We start from the raw sequence: 18,136 nt of genomic DNA, 5'->3' as shown, positions 1-18,136 counted from the left end.
ATATGGCACTAATTGGTTTGCCCATGTAGTGTCTGTTTTGGCTGAGATTGTAGCCTATAAAACAAAAGCACAACTCATCATTTACTAATAGAGGCTCTACAATTTATTTTCTTACCGTATACAGTAAGAGAATAAGATGTCACACTATATACTTTTATAATGTATATTTAGATGTGCATTGCTATTTCTGAATTTTTAAAAACTGAACAAAGACCTTTAAAATGCCTAAAACTGTGTCTGTCTGTGACCCTGGAACAAAAGAAGCCATTTGGCAGTTTCATGAAAACCCACACCAAGTTATCTCTCAGGAGCCATTAATGACCCCCTGTGGACTGTACAGCCCAACTTCAAAGGAAGCAATGCAAAGTCATCTTCATTTAATAACCCACGCTGGCCAGAAAGAGATGGATTGCCTGCTAAGCCAAAGGCCCCGCAACATTCTTTTCCATTCGTAATTTAAGTCCACATCACCAGAAAAGTGAATTCTACAAATCAGTACAGGTGTTGGTTCTCTGTGTGTAACCACATGGATGAATCTGCTACAGTATTATAATTGGCCAGATTCCATGGTGAAGGAAGTGTTGCAGTTGACCTTAAGAAAGGTTTTGTAGGTGTTATGATCCAACAGATGTAATTGACGTACAAACCAAATCCCAAAGGCAAACCTGGCCCACATAATCACAACCTCTTTTTGGGGGTATTCTAACAAGAAGAAACGTTTACTGAATTCTGAAGCCACAAATTCCAAAAACACTTTTGGGATTTTAAACATTAAATTGAAAAATTTATTAACAAAATAAAATTTAAGCACATGAGATTATGTTTACTCAGCAAAAATTTGTCTTTCAAAATATTCCCCCCAAAAGACTCCCTACTTGGTCTGACTTATAAGTAAACACCCTTCAGGCAACACACACTTTTCTGGCTTGCTATAAGGCTGCTTCACTTTGCCTCTTCACAGCTCTATTTCCCAGCATCGAGTGGCATCCCAGGAAACATCATATCACCGCTCAGTCTTCAGTCACCTCCAGGGCCCGCTCCTCGAAGGAGGTGAGGATTCTTGTGTCTGGCACGCCTCCGCCAATTGGGCCCCCTCCAGGCGATTGTGGGAGAGCTTTTCCTCAGGAAATGAAAAATGAAATGAAATGAAAATCGCTTATTGTCACAAGTAGGCTTCAATGAAGTTACTGTGAAAAGCCCCTAGTCGCCACATTCCGGCGCCTGTTCAGGGAGGCTGTACGGCAATTGAACCGTGCTGCTGGCCTGCCTTGGTCTGCTTTCAACGCCAGAGATTTAGCCCAGTGCTAAACAGAGACACAGAGAGGGCATTATTAGCCACACGCGTGGTTCACAATGGTGGGACGGGGGTTGTGAAGGAAGGATTGGCGGGGGGTTAAAGGGAGAGGGGCGTGGAGAAAAGGTTGGGGGTCGCATTGAGAGTTAAAGGGTGGATGCTCACGTGGGGTGGAAAGGCCCCGTGGCAGGGGCGGGGGAGGCATTGATGTCTACTCACTTGTGCTGCCAGGTGTAGGTCATTGACCTTCTTCCTGCACTGGAGGCCAATTCTCCTGGTCACACTCCCAACACTCACAGCCACCGCCATCTCATCCCAGGCAGCACTGGCTGCCCTGTGGCTGACCCTCCCACACTCTCGGGGGAACAGGACATCCCTCCTGGCCTCTGCTGCATCTAGGAGCCTGGCCAAATTTGCATCCCCGAATCTTGGGGCTGGTCTCCTTGGCGCCATTGTTGCGAGCTGGCTGGGGTTGGCTGAGCAAGAGCTGCTTAAGTGCTGCTCAACCTTGTTAGCAGGGGTATGGCAGGCGTGGTGCTGGCGAATCAGCTGGTGAGCCTTCATTTGCGGCAAAAAACCTGTGAGGCCTCATTAAGTGGACCAATTAATGTTGAATAGCGTTGCCGGCCTTGCTGAGCTGAGCACCAGGAAGCTCGCGGCAGGTCCCACTCGCTACCACACTTAGAAATCTTTCCAGAGAATCCCGCTCAATATCTATCAAATTTCGACAACAAACTTTAAATTTCAATAATCTATGATTCTCTGATTAACATTAGCCAGAGAACTTGTAAATCTGAACGCTTCATTGTAACAATTTTCAGAAGTGAAATAAATAAATTAATGCATAAAAATGTGAAATTGCTCACAAACTGTTCGGTATTCTGCAAACTGCAGTGAAATAAAACCTCATATTACTACAATTGGAAGTTCAATGATAGTCACATTTCAAATCACACCTTTCAATTGTGTGAACTGGAGATCTGCGACAATGTACTGGTTAGAACTGAATAGGCAAGATATCATCTGAAATGAACCTAGAAGTCAGGCAAGCAAAATAATTTGCAGGCTACCTGTCGATAGTGATCATTTTTGCCACCAGCATTCCAAAAAGAATTTTAACATAAATGCGGAACAAAAAAGTTTGGGCGCACCTATATGCAAATGCCTTGGAGATTGGAAGCAGTGTTCCGGCCAAATTAACAGAAATATTAAAAGCTACAAATATACAATGGTTCAGTTAGAACATGAAATGTTGACCTAGTTTTATGTTTCAGATGCTGGTCAACCATTTTAAGTTTCCTGCACTTTCTGCTTTTGTGATCAGGTTTTCAGCATTTGAGGTTTCTCAAAAGAAAACATTTGTTCTCAAACAATTGCCTCAAATGTCCCTGAAAAAATAATCTCAGGTTAACGGCACACTCTGTTATAAATGTGCAAATCGGTGAAATTCAGGTGAAGGAGATGAGATACACGATATAAATCACCAGAACTTGTTGGTTAATGTTTTGCTGGTCCACTGTTTGTTTTGCACATAGAACGTTAGAGGTAGTACATAACAGCTTAATGTCCTTTTAGCAATGTGTTAATTGTTAATGCAATGCCAATGAACCAGAAAGTTACCCAATTAAACTGTGGAGAATCACTTCTGCATGTAATAAATTCTTCTGAGAGATTTTTTAAAATTACATTGTGACCAACACCACTGAAGGTGGGCGGAAGTTATGTTTTCGTCTCTGTTAGTCTGCTTGTCGCTAAACAAATGGGCTGGATGTTTTTTAGTGACTTTACTTTCTGGTTGATTGGTATTGCGTGGTCAATTAACAAATTGCTAAATCCAGCACATATTGCAGTCAGACAGATCATTCTAGCAAATCAAAATACTGGGCTGCACGGTGGCAAGCACTGCTGCCTCACAGCACCAGGGACCCGGGTTCAATTCTTGCCTCAAGCGACTGTCTGTGCTGAGTCTGCATGTTCTCCCCGTGTCTGCCTGGGTTTCCTCCGGGTGCTCCGGTTTGCTCCCACTGTCCAAAGATGTGCAAGTTAGGTGGGTTGGTCATGCTAAATTGCCAGTAGTGTCTAAAACGTTAGGTGGGGTTATAGGGTTACAGGGATAGGGTGGGGAGTGGGCCTAAGTAGAGGTTCGGTGTAGACTCGATGGGCCGAATGGCCTCCTTCTGCACTGTAATGATTTTATGATTTTGCGACTGTGGATGCTGGAAATATGAAATTAAAACAAAAAAAATGATGGTCATGGACATGATACTCAGCAGGTCAGGCAGAATCTGTAGAGAGAAACAGATTTAACATTTCAGTTTAGTGATTTTCATCAGACAGACCAGTAAGGTATCAATACCAGAGGCGTCAAACATTTCACACCTTCTACTCATGTCCAAATAATATTTGAGACAATGACAAAACAGATGACAGAAAGAACAACTTACTGTAATCACTTAAAGAGATCAATCAAGAGGGCAGCATGGTAGCACAGTGGTTAGCACTTTCGCCTCACAGCGCTGAGGACCTGGGTTCGATCTGGCCCCAGGTCACTGTCCGTGTGGAGTTTGCACATTCTCCCCGTGTTTGCGTGGGTTTCACCCCCACAAACCAAAGATGTGCAGGGTAGGTGAATTGGCCACGATAAATTGCCCCTTGATTGTAAAAAATTAATTGGGTACTCTAAAAAAATGTTTTAAAGGTATCAATCAAGCAAAGTCAATCATTCACTTCACTTGTCAAAACAGATCCTGCTAAGCTATTGCTTGTATTAGTCTTGGCTCCCAACCAAATATTCTTAATGTGGAGAGGGCCATTTCTGTTCATTCATACTTGCGGTACTTTACACTCAGCCATACTAAATTTAATCTGCCATTTCTCTGCTCCACTTACATTTTCACCCATTTTATTTTGTAAATCTTGAGCAGCATCCTCAGGTTCGACTTTGTTTTTGGAATTATCTGCAGGCTTGTCTGGATTGCACTAAAATTTGGAATCCAAACGATTTATGCAAATCAGAAACAATTAAGATCCTTAAACTGATCCCTGGAGCATTCCATTCAGCACTCAACACCCTAGCTTAACTCCTTTAACATACTGCCTGACGCTTTCTACCCATCAGCCAATATCTTGTCCATTTCCTTTGTTTTACCCTGAATTTTCACTGCTTGAAATAATATTTTGTGCAAAGCTCCGTCTAATGTATTTTGAAAGTCAAAGTACAAGAAAAAAAATAGAGGTTGGACAGACAGGTAGGGTATTCCTTTGCTGAATTCACTTTGGCTGCTGTTTACCAGATTAGCATCAGAGAGTAACCCTTGCATTTACTTGGCAGTGATGCAACGCTAATGACCTGTCATTGCCTTATGTCTATTATGTCAGCCTTTTTTGAAAATAGGCACCGTTAGCTTGTTTCCAGCCGTTTGTCAGCCCTCAGTATTCAATGAGTCTTTCGATCACCGGCAGTGCCTTATAATGTAATTGTTTCTCTTAGGGCTCAGGGATAAACACTATCCATTTCTCTGATTCCTTGTTGGCTCTTTTAGCCTGTCTAGTTCCTTCAAGTCATTTATGTTGAAATAATCAATTCTACTCAGATTATTGCTGTTTAGGCATGGCATGTTACTGATGCCTTCCCTAATAAATAAAATAAGGGAATAGCATTTGCGAAGTGCCTTTCCCAGGGCATCCCAAATCACTTTGCAGCCAATGAATTAATTTTGTAGCACAGCCGTTGTTGTTTTGTATGTCAGTGTATCTACCAATCCGTTCCATAGTCAGGTCCCACAAACAGCAATCCGATGAATCTCCAGTTCATCTATTTTTGGCAATGTCACTGAAGGACAAATGATGGGCAGGACAGCAACAAAAACCCCTGCTCTTTAAATAGTGCTGCGGTATATTTTATATCTACACAAGAGGGCAGACAGGATCTTGGTCCAGTGTTTCATTCAAGAGACAATAGTAGCATTCCCTCAGTTACACATAGAAGTGTCAGCCTGGATGGCATGCCCAAGTCCTGGAGAGTCGTTTGGACTGGTGACGTTCTGATACATTGAGGCTGAAGCTACTTGCAATGTTTGGAGGATGTCACCATTCAATATATTAACCTTTATGTTCATCCTCGGGTTGCTTTTAGGATTCTAACAAGAAAGAAGAGAAAATATAAATCTCGTTACTAAACCTGCTGTGGAGCTATGAATCTATTTTACAATTCTGTACAAAAGGAAAATAAAGGGCAACAGAAGTGGTGATCCTCACGGGGTTTGTAATAAAATCATGATAAATAGGCAATATCCTCTTTGTGGAACTCTAGGGTGACACGGTAGCACAGTGGTTAGCACTGTTGCTTCACAGCACCAAGGTCCCAGGTTCGATTCCCCGCTGGGTCACTGTATGTGCGGAGTCTGCACGTTCTCCCCGTGTCTGCGTGGGTTTCCTCCGGGTGCTCCGGTTTCCTCCCACAGTCCAAAGCCGTGCAGGTTAGGTGGATTGGCCATGATAAATTGCCCTTGGTGACCAGAAAAAAGGTTAGATGGGGTTATTGGGTTTCGGGGTAAGGGTGGAAGTGAGTGTTTAAGTGGGTCAGTGCTGACTGGATGGGCCGAATGGCCTCCTCCTGCACTGTATGTTCTATGTTACCAGCAACACCGAGAATTAAAAAACAAAAGTGTGATCATTATTGGCTTTGTAATAAAGCTACTGGATACTTCCTTAGTTTCTTGAAAATGTATCAAATTACAATAAAACGTCTGATGCACGATCAATTACAATCAAAGACGAGGTTGTAACATAACTGAAGGCTTTAATCGACTAGAACTGTTCCCCAGCAGCTTCGGTACAGAAAATGAGGGCTGCTGGGACGGCATTGGTTCTTATACCCCGCCTGTCAAGGCGGAGCTACATACCAACAGCCAATGGTAAACTCCTAGGTTTAACCAATGGTCTTCAGCCTCTTGGGTAGTGTGATACCTGATAATACCACATTCACCCCCTGTTAAAAAAGTGTCTGGCGGGGTGGTGGCCAGTGGTTGCAGTTGCATTTAACATGGTATGATCAGATATGGAGGTACTGTGATACCTCCTTACAGAGTTGTCGAGAATATTTACAAGTGTGGAAGATATATACATTCAGAGTTCGTTTACAGTTACAGTGAAGCAATCAGTCGGCTGGGTGGCCTGGTCATCCTCCTGGATCGTCTGGGCTTCGGTGGTGATTCTGGTGGGGGTCCGGGCATCTGTGACTTGGGGAGCGTGGCTTCGGCCTCCATGGCAGCTTTGTCACCCCTAGACGGCGCTGGTGGGGCAAACGGTTGGCCCGAGAAGGGGGCGCCTGTAGGGGGCGTCGGTGGGTGGGAGGGCCTAGGCAGGAGTGGCGGGAGGACTGACCCTCCAGTGAGGTGCTGTGGGGGGCGGGGGTGGGATGGTTCGGGTGCGCGTGGGGTTCCGGCGGACGCCAGGTCCCGAAGGGAGACTGTATCTTGCCGGCCGTCAGGGAACGCCATGTAGGCGTACTGGGGGTTAGCGTGCAGCAGGTGGACCCTCTCGACAAACGGGTCTGACACGTGCGCCTGCATGTGCTTCCAAAGCAGGATGGGTCTGGGTGTTGCTAGCCAGGTTGGGAGCGAGGTCCCGGAGAAAGACTTCCTGGGGAAGACAAGGAGACGTTCATGAGGTGTCTGATTGGTAGTTGTACAGAGCAGTGACCGGATGGCGTGGAGGGCCTCCGGGAGGACTTCTTGCCAGCGGGAGACTGGGAGATTCCTGGACCAGAGGGCCAGTAGAATGGTCTTCCAGACCGTTCCGTTCTCCCTCTCCACCTGCCCATTTCCCCGGGGGTTGTAACTGGTCGTCCTGCTTGAGACAATGCCCCTGTTGAGCAGGAATTGACGCAGTTCGTTGCTCATAAAGGAGGACGCCCTATCACTGTGTATGTACGCGGGGAACCCGAACAGTGTAAAGATACCCTGGAGGGCCTTGATGACGGTGGTTGTGGTCATGTCTGGGCAGGGGATGTCGAATGGGAACCGGGAGTACTCATAGAATTTACATAGAATTTACAGTGCAGAAGGAGGCCATTCGGCCCATCGAGTCTGCACCGGCTCTTGGAAAGAGCACCCTACACAAGGTCAACGCCTCCACCCTATCCCCATAACCCAGCGTTTGACGTACTCGTCAAATACGTTCAGGAAATACGTGTTGCGGTCGGTGGAGGGAAGGGGGCCTTTGAAGTCCATGCTGAGGCGTTCAAAGGGACGGGAAACCTTTATCAGGTGCACCCTCTCTGGCCAGTAGAAGTGCGGTTTGCACTCCACGCAGATTTGGCAGTCCCTGGTGGCTGTCCTGACCTCCTCGGTGGAGTAGGGCAGGTTGCGGGTCTTAATGAAGTGGAAAAAACGAGTGACCCCCGGGTGGCAGAGGTCCTTGTGGAGGGCTCGGAGACGGTCCACTTGTGCAGTGGCACATGTGCCCCTGGACAGGGCATCAAGAGGCTCGTTTAGCTTCCCAGGACGGTACAAGATCTCGTAGTTGTAGGTGGAGAGTTCTATCCTCCACCGTAAAATCTTGTCGTTTTTTATCTTGCCCCGCTGTGCATTATCGAACATGAACGCCACCGATCGTTGGTCAGTGAGGAGAGTGAATCTCCTGCCGGCCAGGTAATGCCTCCAATGTCGCACAGCTTCTACTATGGCTTGTGCCTCATTTTCGACCGAGGAAGGGCGAATTTCTGAAGCATGGAGGGTACGGGAGAAGAAGGCCACGGGTCTGCCCGCTTGGTTGAGGGTGGCGGCCAGAGCTACGTCGGATGCATCGCTCTCGACCTGGAAGGGGAGGGACTCGTTGATGTCGCGCATCGTGGCCTTTGCAATGTCTGCTTTGATGCGGCAGAAGATCTGGCGGGCCTCTGTCGACAGGGGGAAGGTTGTGGACTGGATTTGGGGTCGGGCTTTGTCTGCGTAGTTAGGGACCCACTGGGCGTAATAACTGAAAAACCCGAGGCAGCGTTTCAGGGCCTTGGGGCAGTGAGGAGGGGGAACTCCATAAGGGGGCGCATGCATTCAGGGTCGGGGCCTATAACTCAATTTCGCACCATGTAGCCGAAGATGGCTAGGCGGTCGGTGCTAAATACGCATTTATCCTTATTATCCGTTAAGTTAAGGATTTTCGCGGTCTGGAGAAATTTTCGGAGGTTGGTGTCGTGCTCCTGCTGGTCATGGCCGCAGATGGTGACGTTATCAAGATACGGGAACGTTGTGCGTAAGCTGTACCGGTCAACCATTCGGTCCATCTCGCGTTGGAAGACCGAGACCCCATTAGTGACACCAAAGGGAAACCTTAAAAATTGATAGAGCCACCCATCTGCTTCGAATGGGGTGTATTTGTGGTCACTAGTGCGGCGGGGTAGCAGATGGTAGGCGGACTTGAGATCCACCGTGGAGAAGACCTTGTATTGCGCGATCCTGTTTACCAGGTCGGATATGTGGGGAGAGGGTACGCATCCAGCTGCGTAAACCTGTTGATAGTCTGACTGGAGTCAATGACCATCCTATGTTTCTCCCCGGTCTTTACCACCACTACTTGAGCTCTCCAGGGACTGTTGCTAGCTTCAATGACCCCCTTCCCTCAGTAGCCTTTGGACTTCTGACCTGATGAACGTCCGGTCCTGGGCACTGTACCGTCTGCTCCTGGTGGCGACGGGTTTGCAATCCAGGGTGAGGTTCGCAAACAGGGAAGGTGGGTCGACCTTAAGGGACGCGAGGCCGCAGACGGTAAGGTGGGGTATAGGGCCGCCGAATTTGAAGGTCAGGCTTTGCAAGTTACATTGGAAGTCCAACCCCAGGAGTGTAGCTGCGCAGAGGTGCAGCAGGACATAAAGGCGGAACTTGTTGAATTTCCTGCCTTGGACAGTGAGGTTTGCTAGGCAGAACCCCTTTATCTCCACCGAGTGTGACCCGGAGGCCAGGGAGATTCTTTGGTTTACAGGGTGGGTAACAAGTGAACAGCGCCTTATCGTGTTGGGGTGTATAAAGCTTTCCGTGCTCCCAGAGTCGATCAGGCAAGACGTCTCGTGGCCGTTGATGAAGACCGTCGTCGTTGCTGTTGCCAGTGTCCGAGGTCGATTTTGGTCCAGAGTCACCGAGGCCAGATGAAGCAGTTGCGGGTTTTGATCGGGCAGCATGTAGTCGGCCGTGCTGGGGGCCTGGGGCCCCATCCAAGATGGCGTCTCCCATGGGTCGTAAATGGTGGTCGGGGATGGACAAAATGGCGGTGTCCATCCGTCCAGCGTGGTGACCGAGGGGCAAAATGGCCGCGCCCGTGGGTCGGACGTGGCCCTAGGATAGAGGGGTGGTGGTGAGTGCTGGCCGCCTGGGGCCCGAAGGGAAGGTTGCTGCGGCGGTCCGGAGTCGCTGGAGACCGCGGCCACGGCTCGTGCCTGTCAGACCCCCACAAAATGGCCCTTCTTGCCGCACCCTTTGCAGGTGGAGGTGCGGGCCGGGCAGCGCTGGCGTGGGTGCTTCGCCTGCCCGCAGAACAGCGGGACGCGACGGAGTTAGCGGGCCGTCTTACAGCGCAGGCCTGCGGGGACATGGGGAAGGTCTGTGGGGCTGCCGCTGCGGAATGCGACGCAGCCCAGGGGGCTGCTGCGCGGTGAGGCGCATAGGACTGCGCGTTTCTGGAGGCAACATCCATGGACCCTGCCAGGGCCCGTGCCTCTCTAAGTCCCAGAGTGTCTTTTTCTAAGAGTCTTTGGCGGATCTCTGAGGAGCTCATACCTGCTACGAAGGCATCCCGGATTAGAAGTTTTGTGTGCTCGCTCCCCGAAACTTGCGGGCAGCCACAGTTTCTTCCCAGCACCAGTAGCGCACGGTAGAACTCCTCCAACGATTCCCCGGGGCTTTGCCGTCTAGTTGCAAGCAGGTGACATGCGTAGACCTGGTTTACAGGGCGGATCTAATGTCCTTTTAACAGTTCAATCGCAGCATCAAAGTCCTCCGCCTCCTCGATGAGGGTGTAGATCCCAGGGCTTACCCTCGAGTGCAGGAGATGCAGTTTCTGTTCTCCTGATGGGGTGCCTCCGGCCGTCTCGAGGTAGCTCTTAAAGCACGTCAGCCAGTGCTTAAATATCGCCGCCGAGTTCTCCACGTGGGGGCTAAGTTGTAGACACTCCGGTTTGATTCGGAAATCCATCCTTCCAGCTTAAGTGTAGTCGATTAAATTGATGCACGATCAATTACAATCAAAGACGAGGTTTTAACATAACTGAAGGCTTTAATCGACTAGAACTGTTCCCCAGCAGCTTCGGTACAGAAAATGAGGGCTGCTGGGACGGCACCGGTTCTTATACCCCACCTGTCAAGGCGGAGCTACATACCAACAGCCAATGGTAAACTCCTAGGTTTAACCAATGGTCTTCAGCCCCTTGGGTACTGTAATACCTGATAATACCACAACGTTTTAAACAAAAAATATACTTATTGAGTTTAATTACAATATGTATATATTATTTTGTATTAAAAGGTTTTGTAAAGGACTTATTTATGATGCAACCAACATTAAAATTCTGATGAAATACTCAGCAGACCTGGCAGTATCTTTCAACAGGGGAACTGACCAACCTGCCAGGTCCATGCCCTTTCGCCAGAACTGAGCAGCACTTTCGGAAAGCCTGATGTTTCAGCACTCAAGCCATCCAGCTTGAATGTAAATCAATCGATCACTCGTTGAAGTGATTAGCGGCGACCTGCACCGGACCTGGACGTTGCGGTGCCCAGTGCGGTAGCAGAGGTTTCCCTGGGTTCCTGCACACAATTCCCTCACAACCACAACGAAAGTGACACGGGGTCCGGATTTCCTGTTATTCCGGAGACACTTTTGCTTATGAAGAGGCGGGACCGGTTCGAGAGTTTTTTTTTTCAAATCATGTGATGCAACTTTGGCCCAATGGGGAGAAGACGAATGATGCTCCCCACTCGTGAAAGGAACACATTCAAACAGTAAATGGCAAACACACAAATAGACAGGCAGAGCCCTGGAGGGCAGCTGCTCACCCGCACATTGCCTACAAGTTGTTAGAGGCTGCGGGCTGGCCAAACGGGGACGCAGAGTGAGATCATCTGTGGCTTTTTGGGGGGCAAGTTAACATCACGGAACCAGACCGACCCCGGCTTTCTCCCTTCTCTAAGAAGGGAGTGGAGGTATCGGCTGAGGGTGGGATCAATGGCAGATGAGAACGGGCAGGTGAGGCAGTGACTGGCTGAGGGCGGCAGTGGTTCCTGCTCTGAACGTTTCTGGATGTCTGTGCGGCTGGGATCACTTCGACCTGGGAGGTATCAGACTTGTAATGGTGATCTAGGAAATCATTCCTTTCGGATTCCCCTTTTCTGACTGTGCCTCCTGTCCAACTCCACTGTGGGAATCTTACTCTCATCCTGTGCTGTGGGATCAATTTCTGTCTTTCGGATTTGTACTTTGCGATCGATCTGACTGTGCTCTAGGAGATTTCGCCCACTCCCTACACTCAGGAATATTTGTTTCTCTGACCTTGCATTCTGTGACTCCTCTGACTTGGTGTTCAGATCTCTGCCCCTGTGCTCTGGGAGATTTCTCACTCTCTGACCCCCCCCCCCCCCCTGTGCTCTGGGAGATTTCTCACTCTCTGACCTTCCCCCCCGCCCGCCCGTGCTCTGGGATATTTCTCACTCTCTGACCCTCCCCTGTGCTCTGGGAGATTTCTCACTCTCTGACCCCCCTGTGCTCTGGGATATTTCTCACGCTCTGAACTCCCCCTGTGCTCTGGGACATTTCTCACTCTCTGACCCCCCCTGTGCTCTGGGATATTTCTCACTCTCTGACCCCCCCCCCCCCCCTGTGCTCTGGGCGATTTCTCACTCTCTGACCCCCCTGTGCTCTGGGATATTTCTCACGCTCTGAACTCCCCCTGTGCTCTGGGACATTTCTCACTCTCTGACCCCCCCCCCCCCCACCCCGTGCTCTGGGATATTTCTCACTTTCTGACCCCCCCTGTGCTCTGGGATATTTCTCACTCTCTGACCCCCCCCCTCCCCCTGTGCTCTGGGCGATTTCTCACTGTCTGACCCCCCCCCCCCCTCCCCTCCCCTGTGCTCTGGGCGATTTCTCACTGTCTGACCCCCCCCCCCTCCCCTCCCCTCCCCTGTGCTCTGGGCGATTTCTCACTGTCTGACCCCCCCCCCCCCCCGTGCTCTGGGATATTTCTCACTCTCTGACCCCCCCCCCCCCCCCCCGGGTGCCTCTGGCTTGGAGTTCTCTGCCTGTTCTGGGTGCTATGCACCCATTGGACTCGACTCTGCTGCCGACGCCACCAGCGCTCCGTGACTGCTGGGTAACCTTTGAAAATGCCGGCCAGGAACAGATACAACTTGGTGGATGACGTTGGAGACTCCAGGACTCCCCTGCATAATGAGGAGGCTTTCCAGCACGGCATTCAGTTCCAGGCCAAGGTAACATCCACCGAGATAACCTGACGTTTGTCCCTTGCGGTGTGTGTTTTTGTTTAAAAAGTCTGTCTGTACCAACAGTACACGCAAGGTGCAAAAGGCGCGAAGGATTGTGCGAATCCCATCATCGGTTTGCCTGCTCCAAACATTTCAAAAACAACCCTGACAATAGCTTTTTTCATCGTTGTGTGTCCCCAGCAGCAGCCAAAATGCAATAAGTTAAACCGCAGCCTGAAGATTTAAATGTGGTTGGGCAACAATTGTGTTGCAGATGTGGCAGGACGCGCTCTATCTTTTAAGGATTTAATTTGAACGCGAGAATGATGTGGTGGGAATTCAGAACACGTCCTGAACTTTTAGCACCCCCCGCCCCTGGCGCCGGCCTGTGCAGAGAGCCGACCTGGTCGAGCCGCATCTTGCATCAGCTCAGGTGATACATTCAAATGATACATTGAAATGAGAATTTGAAATTGACAAAAGAAATTCGCTGGCCGCTTCCAGCCCGCAGCGCTCTCGGCCTCCCTCCCTCCTGGCCGGGAAATCCCTTCCAGCTGTACATTAATACAACTCGCACCTTTTGTTTTGTCTTCAAGTACGTCGGGAGTCTGGATGTACAGAGGCCAAACAGTCGTGTGGAGATCGTGGCGGCCATGCGGAGGATACGGGTGAGTGGGAATCTTTCCTGCATTTCTGTCAGCTTGCCCCAGTGTGTAGAGTCACCATAGTGGAAAGGGGTGGGTGTGGGGGTACAGTCAGGGCAGGTGGTGTGGGGGGAGGGGGGATACAGTTAGAGCACTGATGCCTACTTGAGTGCCGAGATTAATGAGTGCCCCCTGCCACTCTACAGCACATGCCAGCCAGCAGGTGTGTAGTCACATGGGGGAGGGGGGGGGGTTGGTAAAGCGAATCTATTGACCCCTGTCACAAGGTGAAAGCACTGCTGGGTTAGGGAGGGGGAGCTCTAATCTTTGTTGGCAGATGTAGGGAAATACTTGTGGTAGCATATAACATCAATGTAAATAAACTATTATTTTAAAAAAACAGTACTCAATAAACATTTTAATTATATATTCAATATAAGTAGTACTTGTGAACAATACCCCCATCAGTAAATTTACTCCATTCCACCCTTACTTCCTGGTTAATTTGGCTATGCATCTGACTTCAGCGTACCCTCATACCACTCCCTACCCCAGAAACCACCCCACAGCTACCTGACTTAAATCCAAAAATTCATCACAGGCTCACCTCAATGGAATCGGGGCCACCTTGGACTGGCTCTGCATTGTACTGGTGTGGTGCACGTACCTCTCGAGTCATTGTTATTTTTTTAATGGGAAAAGTCCTGTTTGCCAATGTGAGCTGTAACAGCTACAGGGTCTTCTTGCCTTTCTGAACATTATGGATGTATTGGGTAGAATGACACAAGAGATTTCAATGTATTTACATGGTTCAGAATCAAACAGTAGAGTGACCACAACTTCGCTGTTGGATGCTAATCTTGGATAAACTGGAGCTTCTTCCAACTGCACATGAGGGAGAACAAAGGTTTCAGCTCCCACCAGCAACCCGGTCCCCTGCTGCTTAATCCATCCTCCCTGGAATATTGAACTGGACTGCTTCGCAACTGCTGTTTAACTCTAAGCTGAATTTCCAACTGTACATCCTCTTCTTCACAAAGACTGCTTACTTTCTCCTCCACAACCTCGCTCATCTCTGCCCCTTAGCCAGTCAGTCCCCGCTGAAACCATCATCTACGACTTGTCATCACTCAATTAGATCTAATCCAGCGCTGGCTATTTCCTTGCAACATTTCAACTCATTCAAATCTATTCAATAATAACAACTTTTGTATAAATAGTACCTTTAGCGTGATAAGTTCTCCAGGTGCTTCAGAGGAGTATTATAGAAATGGTGCCACCGAGTCACATGAGGTAACATCAAGAGAGGTGACCAAAAGCTTGGCCAAAGAGATAGAATTTAAGGGGCTTCTTAAAGGAGGAGAGAGAGAGAGAGATATGGAGAAGTTTAAGAGAGGGAATTTCAGCGCTTGGGGCCAAAGTTGAAGACATGCTGTCAGTAGTGGAACAATTAAAATCTGGGATGCTCAAGACACCAGCATTCGACGAGTGCAAATTTCTCAGAGGGTTTTAAGGTTGGATGACATTACAGAGAAAGGGAGGATTTTTGCACTTGTGTATATTTTATCAATTACCTATTCAATTTATGTTGTAATTACAAACAATATCCCTGATCATTACATTTACTTCCTGGTTAGTTTGGGGATGTAGGTCTCTATAAAGCACTCCACACATATCTGACTAGAATCAGAAAATTCATCACAGGCTCACTTCAGTAGACTGGGAACACTTTGGACTGGGTTTGAGGTAGGGACTGGGTTTGAGGTAGGGACTGGGTTTGAGGTAGGGAGGAGTGAGGCTCTGGAAGGATTTGAAAACAAGGGTGTGAATTTTATAATCAAGCTTTTGCTTAACTGGAAACCAATGTAGGTCAGTGAGTACAGATGGGTGAATAGAATTTGGTTCACGTTGGGACACGGGTATCAGATCTTTGGATGACCAAAATTGTGGAGGGTAGAATGTGGGACCTGACTGGAGTGCACTGAAATAGTCAAGCCTATAAGTAACAGAAACATGAATGAAAATTACAGCAGCAGATGAGCTCAGGTAGCAACTAAGTCGGTTGCTGTTGTGGTAGTGGTAATAGGCGGCCTTAGTGTTAGCATAGATCTATGGCTGGTGGCACATCTTGCAGTCCGATATGTGGAGGTGCCATGCAGGGGGCCAAAGTGGAGTCCTCTGGGTGACCTGGGGCATGTGAGAGGGAGGGATATCCCATGGTGGCTAATAATAGGTTGGAGGATAGTTGGATGTCCCCTTGGGGGTTGGGGGGGGCGGTGTGTGTGGAGGGGGGGGGATCAGCAATGAAGAGTACAATGGTCACCCATAAGCTAGAGGTGGTTTTAATTCTTCTAACCTTTCCTGGGTAACTATTGCTAAGGTGGCTGGCACCAGCTGATGTTTGCGACCTAAATTACATTTTTGGATGGTTCCCAGTGCAGGGTAATTGCCCTTCGGAAGTTTGAACATCCTGAGCAAATGCCATGCAATCCTACCTAGGAGCCACTGTAGGAGGTTCCCCAGCCAATCTTTGGGGTAGTCCCCAGATACACAGCCCTGGAGCTCTGAAATTTCAGGCCTATGGCTTCAGCCTTCTTAATATTTAGTTGGAAGAAATTTCTGGCTGATCCAAGCAGTCTGAAAATTTAGAGACAGTGGAGGTCTGAGATGGATGGGAAATAGAACCAGGTGTTGTCAGTGTACATGTGGAAAGTGAAATGTTTTCGGATAATGTTGCCACAAGCAGCATGGACCAGAAATAGGAAATCCCACTTGCCCATTGCTTTCATTCTTGCTCCTCAACATAGAATCTATAAATCCTAATCCTTGTATTTCTACTCTTCCATGGACTTGTCGTTCATTGCTTCTGTAATCTCATGCAATCTCTTAACAGAATTCTCCATCCCTCTAAATCCAGCCTTCTGTTTATATCCACAGTGTCAGTTGTGGCTCAGTTGGTCGCACTTTCACCTCTGCATCACAAGATTTTGGGTTCAAGTCTGTCTTCTGGGCTCGAGCACAAAAATCAAGGCTGACACTCTGGGAACACTGCACTGTCTTCTGGGTGAGACATTAATTCGAGGCCTAATCTACCTGATTAGGTGGATGTGTATCATAGATTATCATAGAATTTACAGTGCAGAAGGAGGCCATTCGGCCCATTGAGTCTGCACCGGCTCCTGGAAAGAGCCCCCTACCCAAGGTCAACACCTCCATCCTATCCCCACAACCCAGCAACCCCACCCAACGCTAAGGGCAATTTTGGACACTAAGGGCAATTTATCACAGCCAATCCACCTAACCCGCACATCTTTGAACTGTGGGAGGAAACCGGAACACCCGGAGGAAACCCACGCACACACGGGGAGGACGTGCAGACTCCGCACAGACAGTGACCCAAGCCGGGAATCGAGCCTGGGACCCTGGAGCTGTGAAGCAATTGTGCTATCCACAATGCTACCGTGCTGCCCACAATGCTACCGTGCTGCCCCAAATGATGCCCTTTTCCCCCCCTTCATGTCTCTGCAAAGCATATTGACAGATGTTTCTGTGTTAAAGGTACTGTCTAAATACAGGTTGCCATATAGTCTACTCATTTATAGCTGTGGAGAATGTAATATCCATTGACTGAGCATTATTACCCTGAACAAATTAAATGGGCATATCTGCAGTTGGGGTAATCCTCTTGTGAGAAATACATGTCAATAGAAATAAAACCAGCAGGTCTATAATGCTGACTACAGATGACACCAGTAGCACCAACAAATTCTCTCCCCTTCATTCAATAAATGTGATTGAATAGTGTAAACGGATTTACATGGAGCTCTAGTAAGGAATTGAAGTAATTCCACTTGACTTTAAAGACAGACTGTGCCTTCTCCTATCACAACCTATTCTCATCTACCACTAAGGCCTCCATTCTGGAATTTCTCTCCAATTCGCTCCCCTCTTTAATGATTCAGTAGTATGGAATCATGAACTGAAGCTGAGAGTATTGCCAATTTATATTGCACAGACAAGTGCAAGTTCATTGCAGGACATCACCCGATAGGTATGCATTTTCTAGTGTCATGCGTATAAGCAGTACAGTGCATGGCACTTAATTACTACCGGAAATATTTATGAAGAAGTGATTTGTCCATGGACAAGTGCATTCAGTCATAGTGGCAATTAGATAAAAAGAACATTTGACTACCTTAACTGTTAATGGTTTACTCCCAAATCTGTGTTGAGTGGGGTTACTGGGATAGGGTGCTCTTTTCAGGGGCCTGTGCTGACTCGATGGGCTGAATGGACTGTAAATTCTAGGATTGGCTCAGCTATGATGACTCCAACCATATAATTTCACTGACACTTCTCAGGCACTAGTAATGTGAAACAGATTGAGCTGGAGTTCGACGTCAGTGGCAAAATAATATTGCTCGCTGCTGACCTCAGGCAAAAGCTGCCCACAAATATCTAGTGACCTCTGTGGCGCTGGCTTCTATCCAGATGCCAGCTTGTCTCTGGCGTCAAGTCAAGGGCATCTTAAGTTGCTCAACAGTGGTGATGTCACCAAACAGGTTAAACAGCCTATCACGTTGATGTATTCTCACAAATAACAAGCCAGGAAATAATTTTTTTTAGTTTAATATTGAAATTGTTTACATGTAATGAAATAAATGATTGAGATGTACACATGATATTAAGGTAGAAGTTACATGAGCAAAAATGTCTACCTTTAAAAA

At 48.2% G+C, this 18,136-nt stretch overlaps 1 protein-coding gene and 1 long non-coding RNA gene across 3 annotated transcripts in view; one reads left to right on the top strand and one right to left on the bottom strand.

Annotated features, from left to right (window-relative positions):
- Positions 1-762: 762 nt before the first annotated feature.
- On the bottom strand, positions 763-11,117 carry LOC140399193 (uncharacterized). Its single transcript, XR_011937659.1, has 2 exons — positions 10,909-11,117; positions 763-5,433 (listed from the first exon to the last, which is right to left on the bottom strand). It is a non-coding gene; the product is annotated as an uncharacterized lncRNA (long non-coding RNA).
- Positions 11,118-12,569: 1,452 nt separating this feature from the next.
- LOC140399192 (carboxyl-terminal PDZ ligand of neuronal nitric oxide synthase protein) overlaps positions 12,570-18,136 on the top strand; it is a 175,942-nt gene continuing 170,375 nt past the window's right edge. For both annotated transcript variants that reach the window (XM_072488538.1, XM_072488537.1), the window contains exons 1-2: positions 12,570-12,771; positions 13,362-13,433. In XM_072488538.1, the coding sequence (XP_072344639.1) occupies positions 12,698-12,771; positions 13,362-13,433 (146 nt within the window). In that variant the 5' untranslated portion in view covers positions 12,570-12,697. The remainder of the gene's footprint in view (positions 12,772-13,361; positions 13,434-18,136) is intronic.

The sequence above is a fragment of the Scyliorhinus torazame genome, chromosome 22, assembly GCF_047496885.1.
Source record: "Scyliorhinus torazame isolate Kashiwa2021f chromosome 22, sScyTor2.1, whole genome shotgun sequence".
In the NCBI taxonomy this organism is placed as follows: domain Eukaryota; kingdom Metazoa; phylum Chordata; class Chondrichthyes; order Carcharhiniformes; family Scyliorhinidae; genus Scyliorhinus; species Scyliorhinus torazame.
Note: the sequence above shows the minus strand (reverse complement) of the source record. Positions and strands in the feature narration are given on the sequence as shown.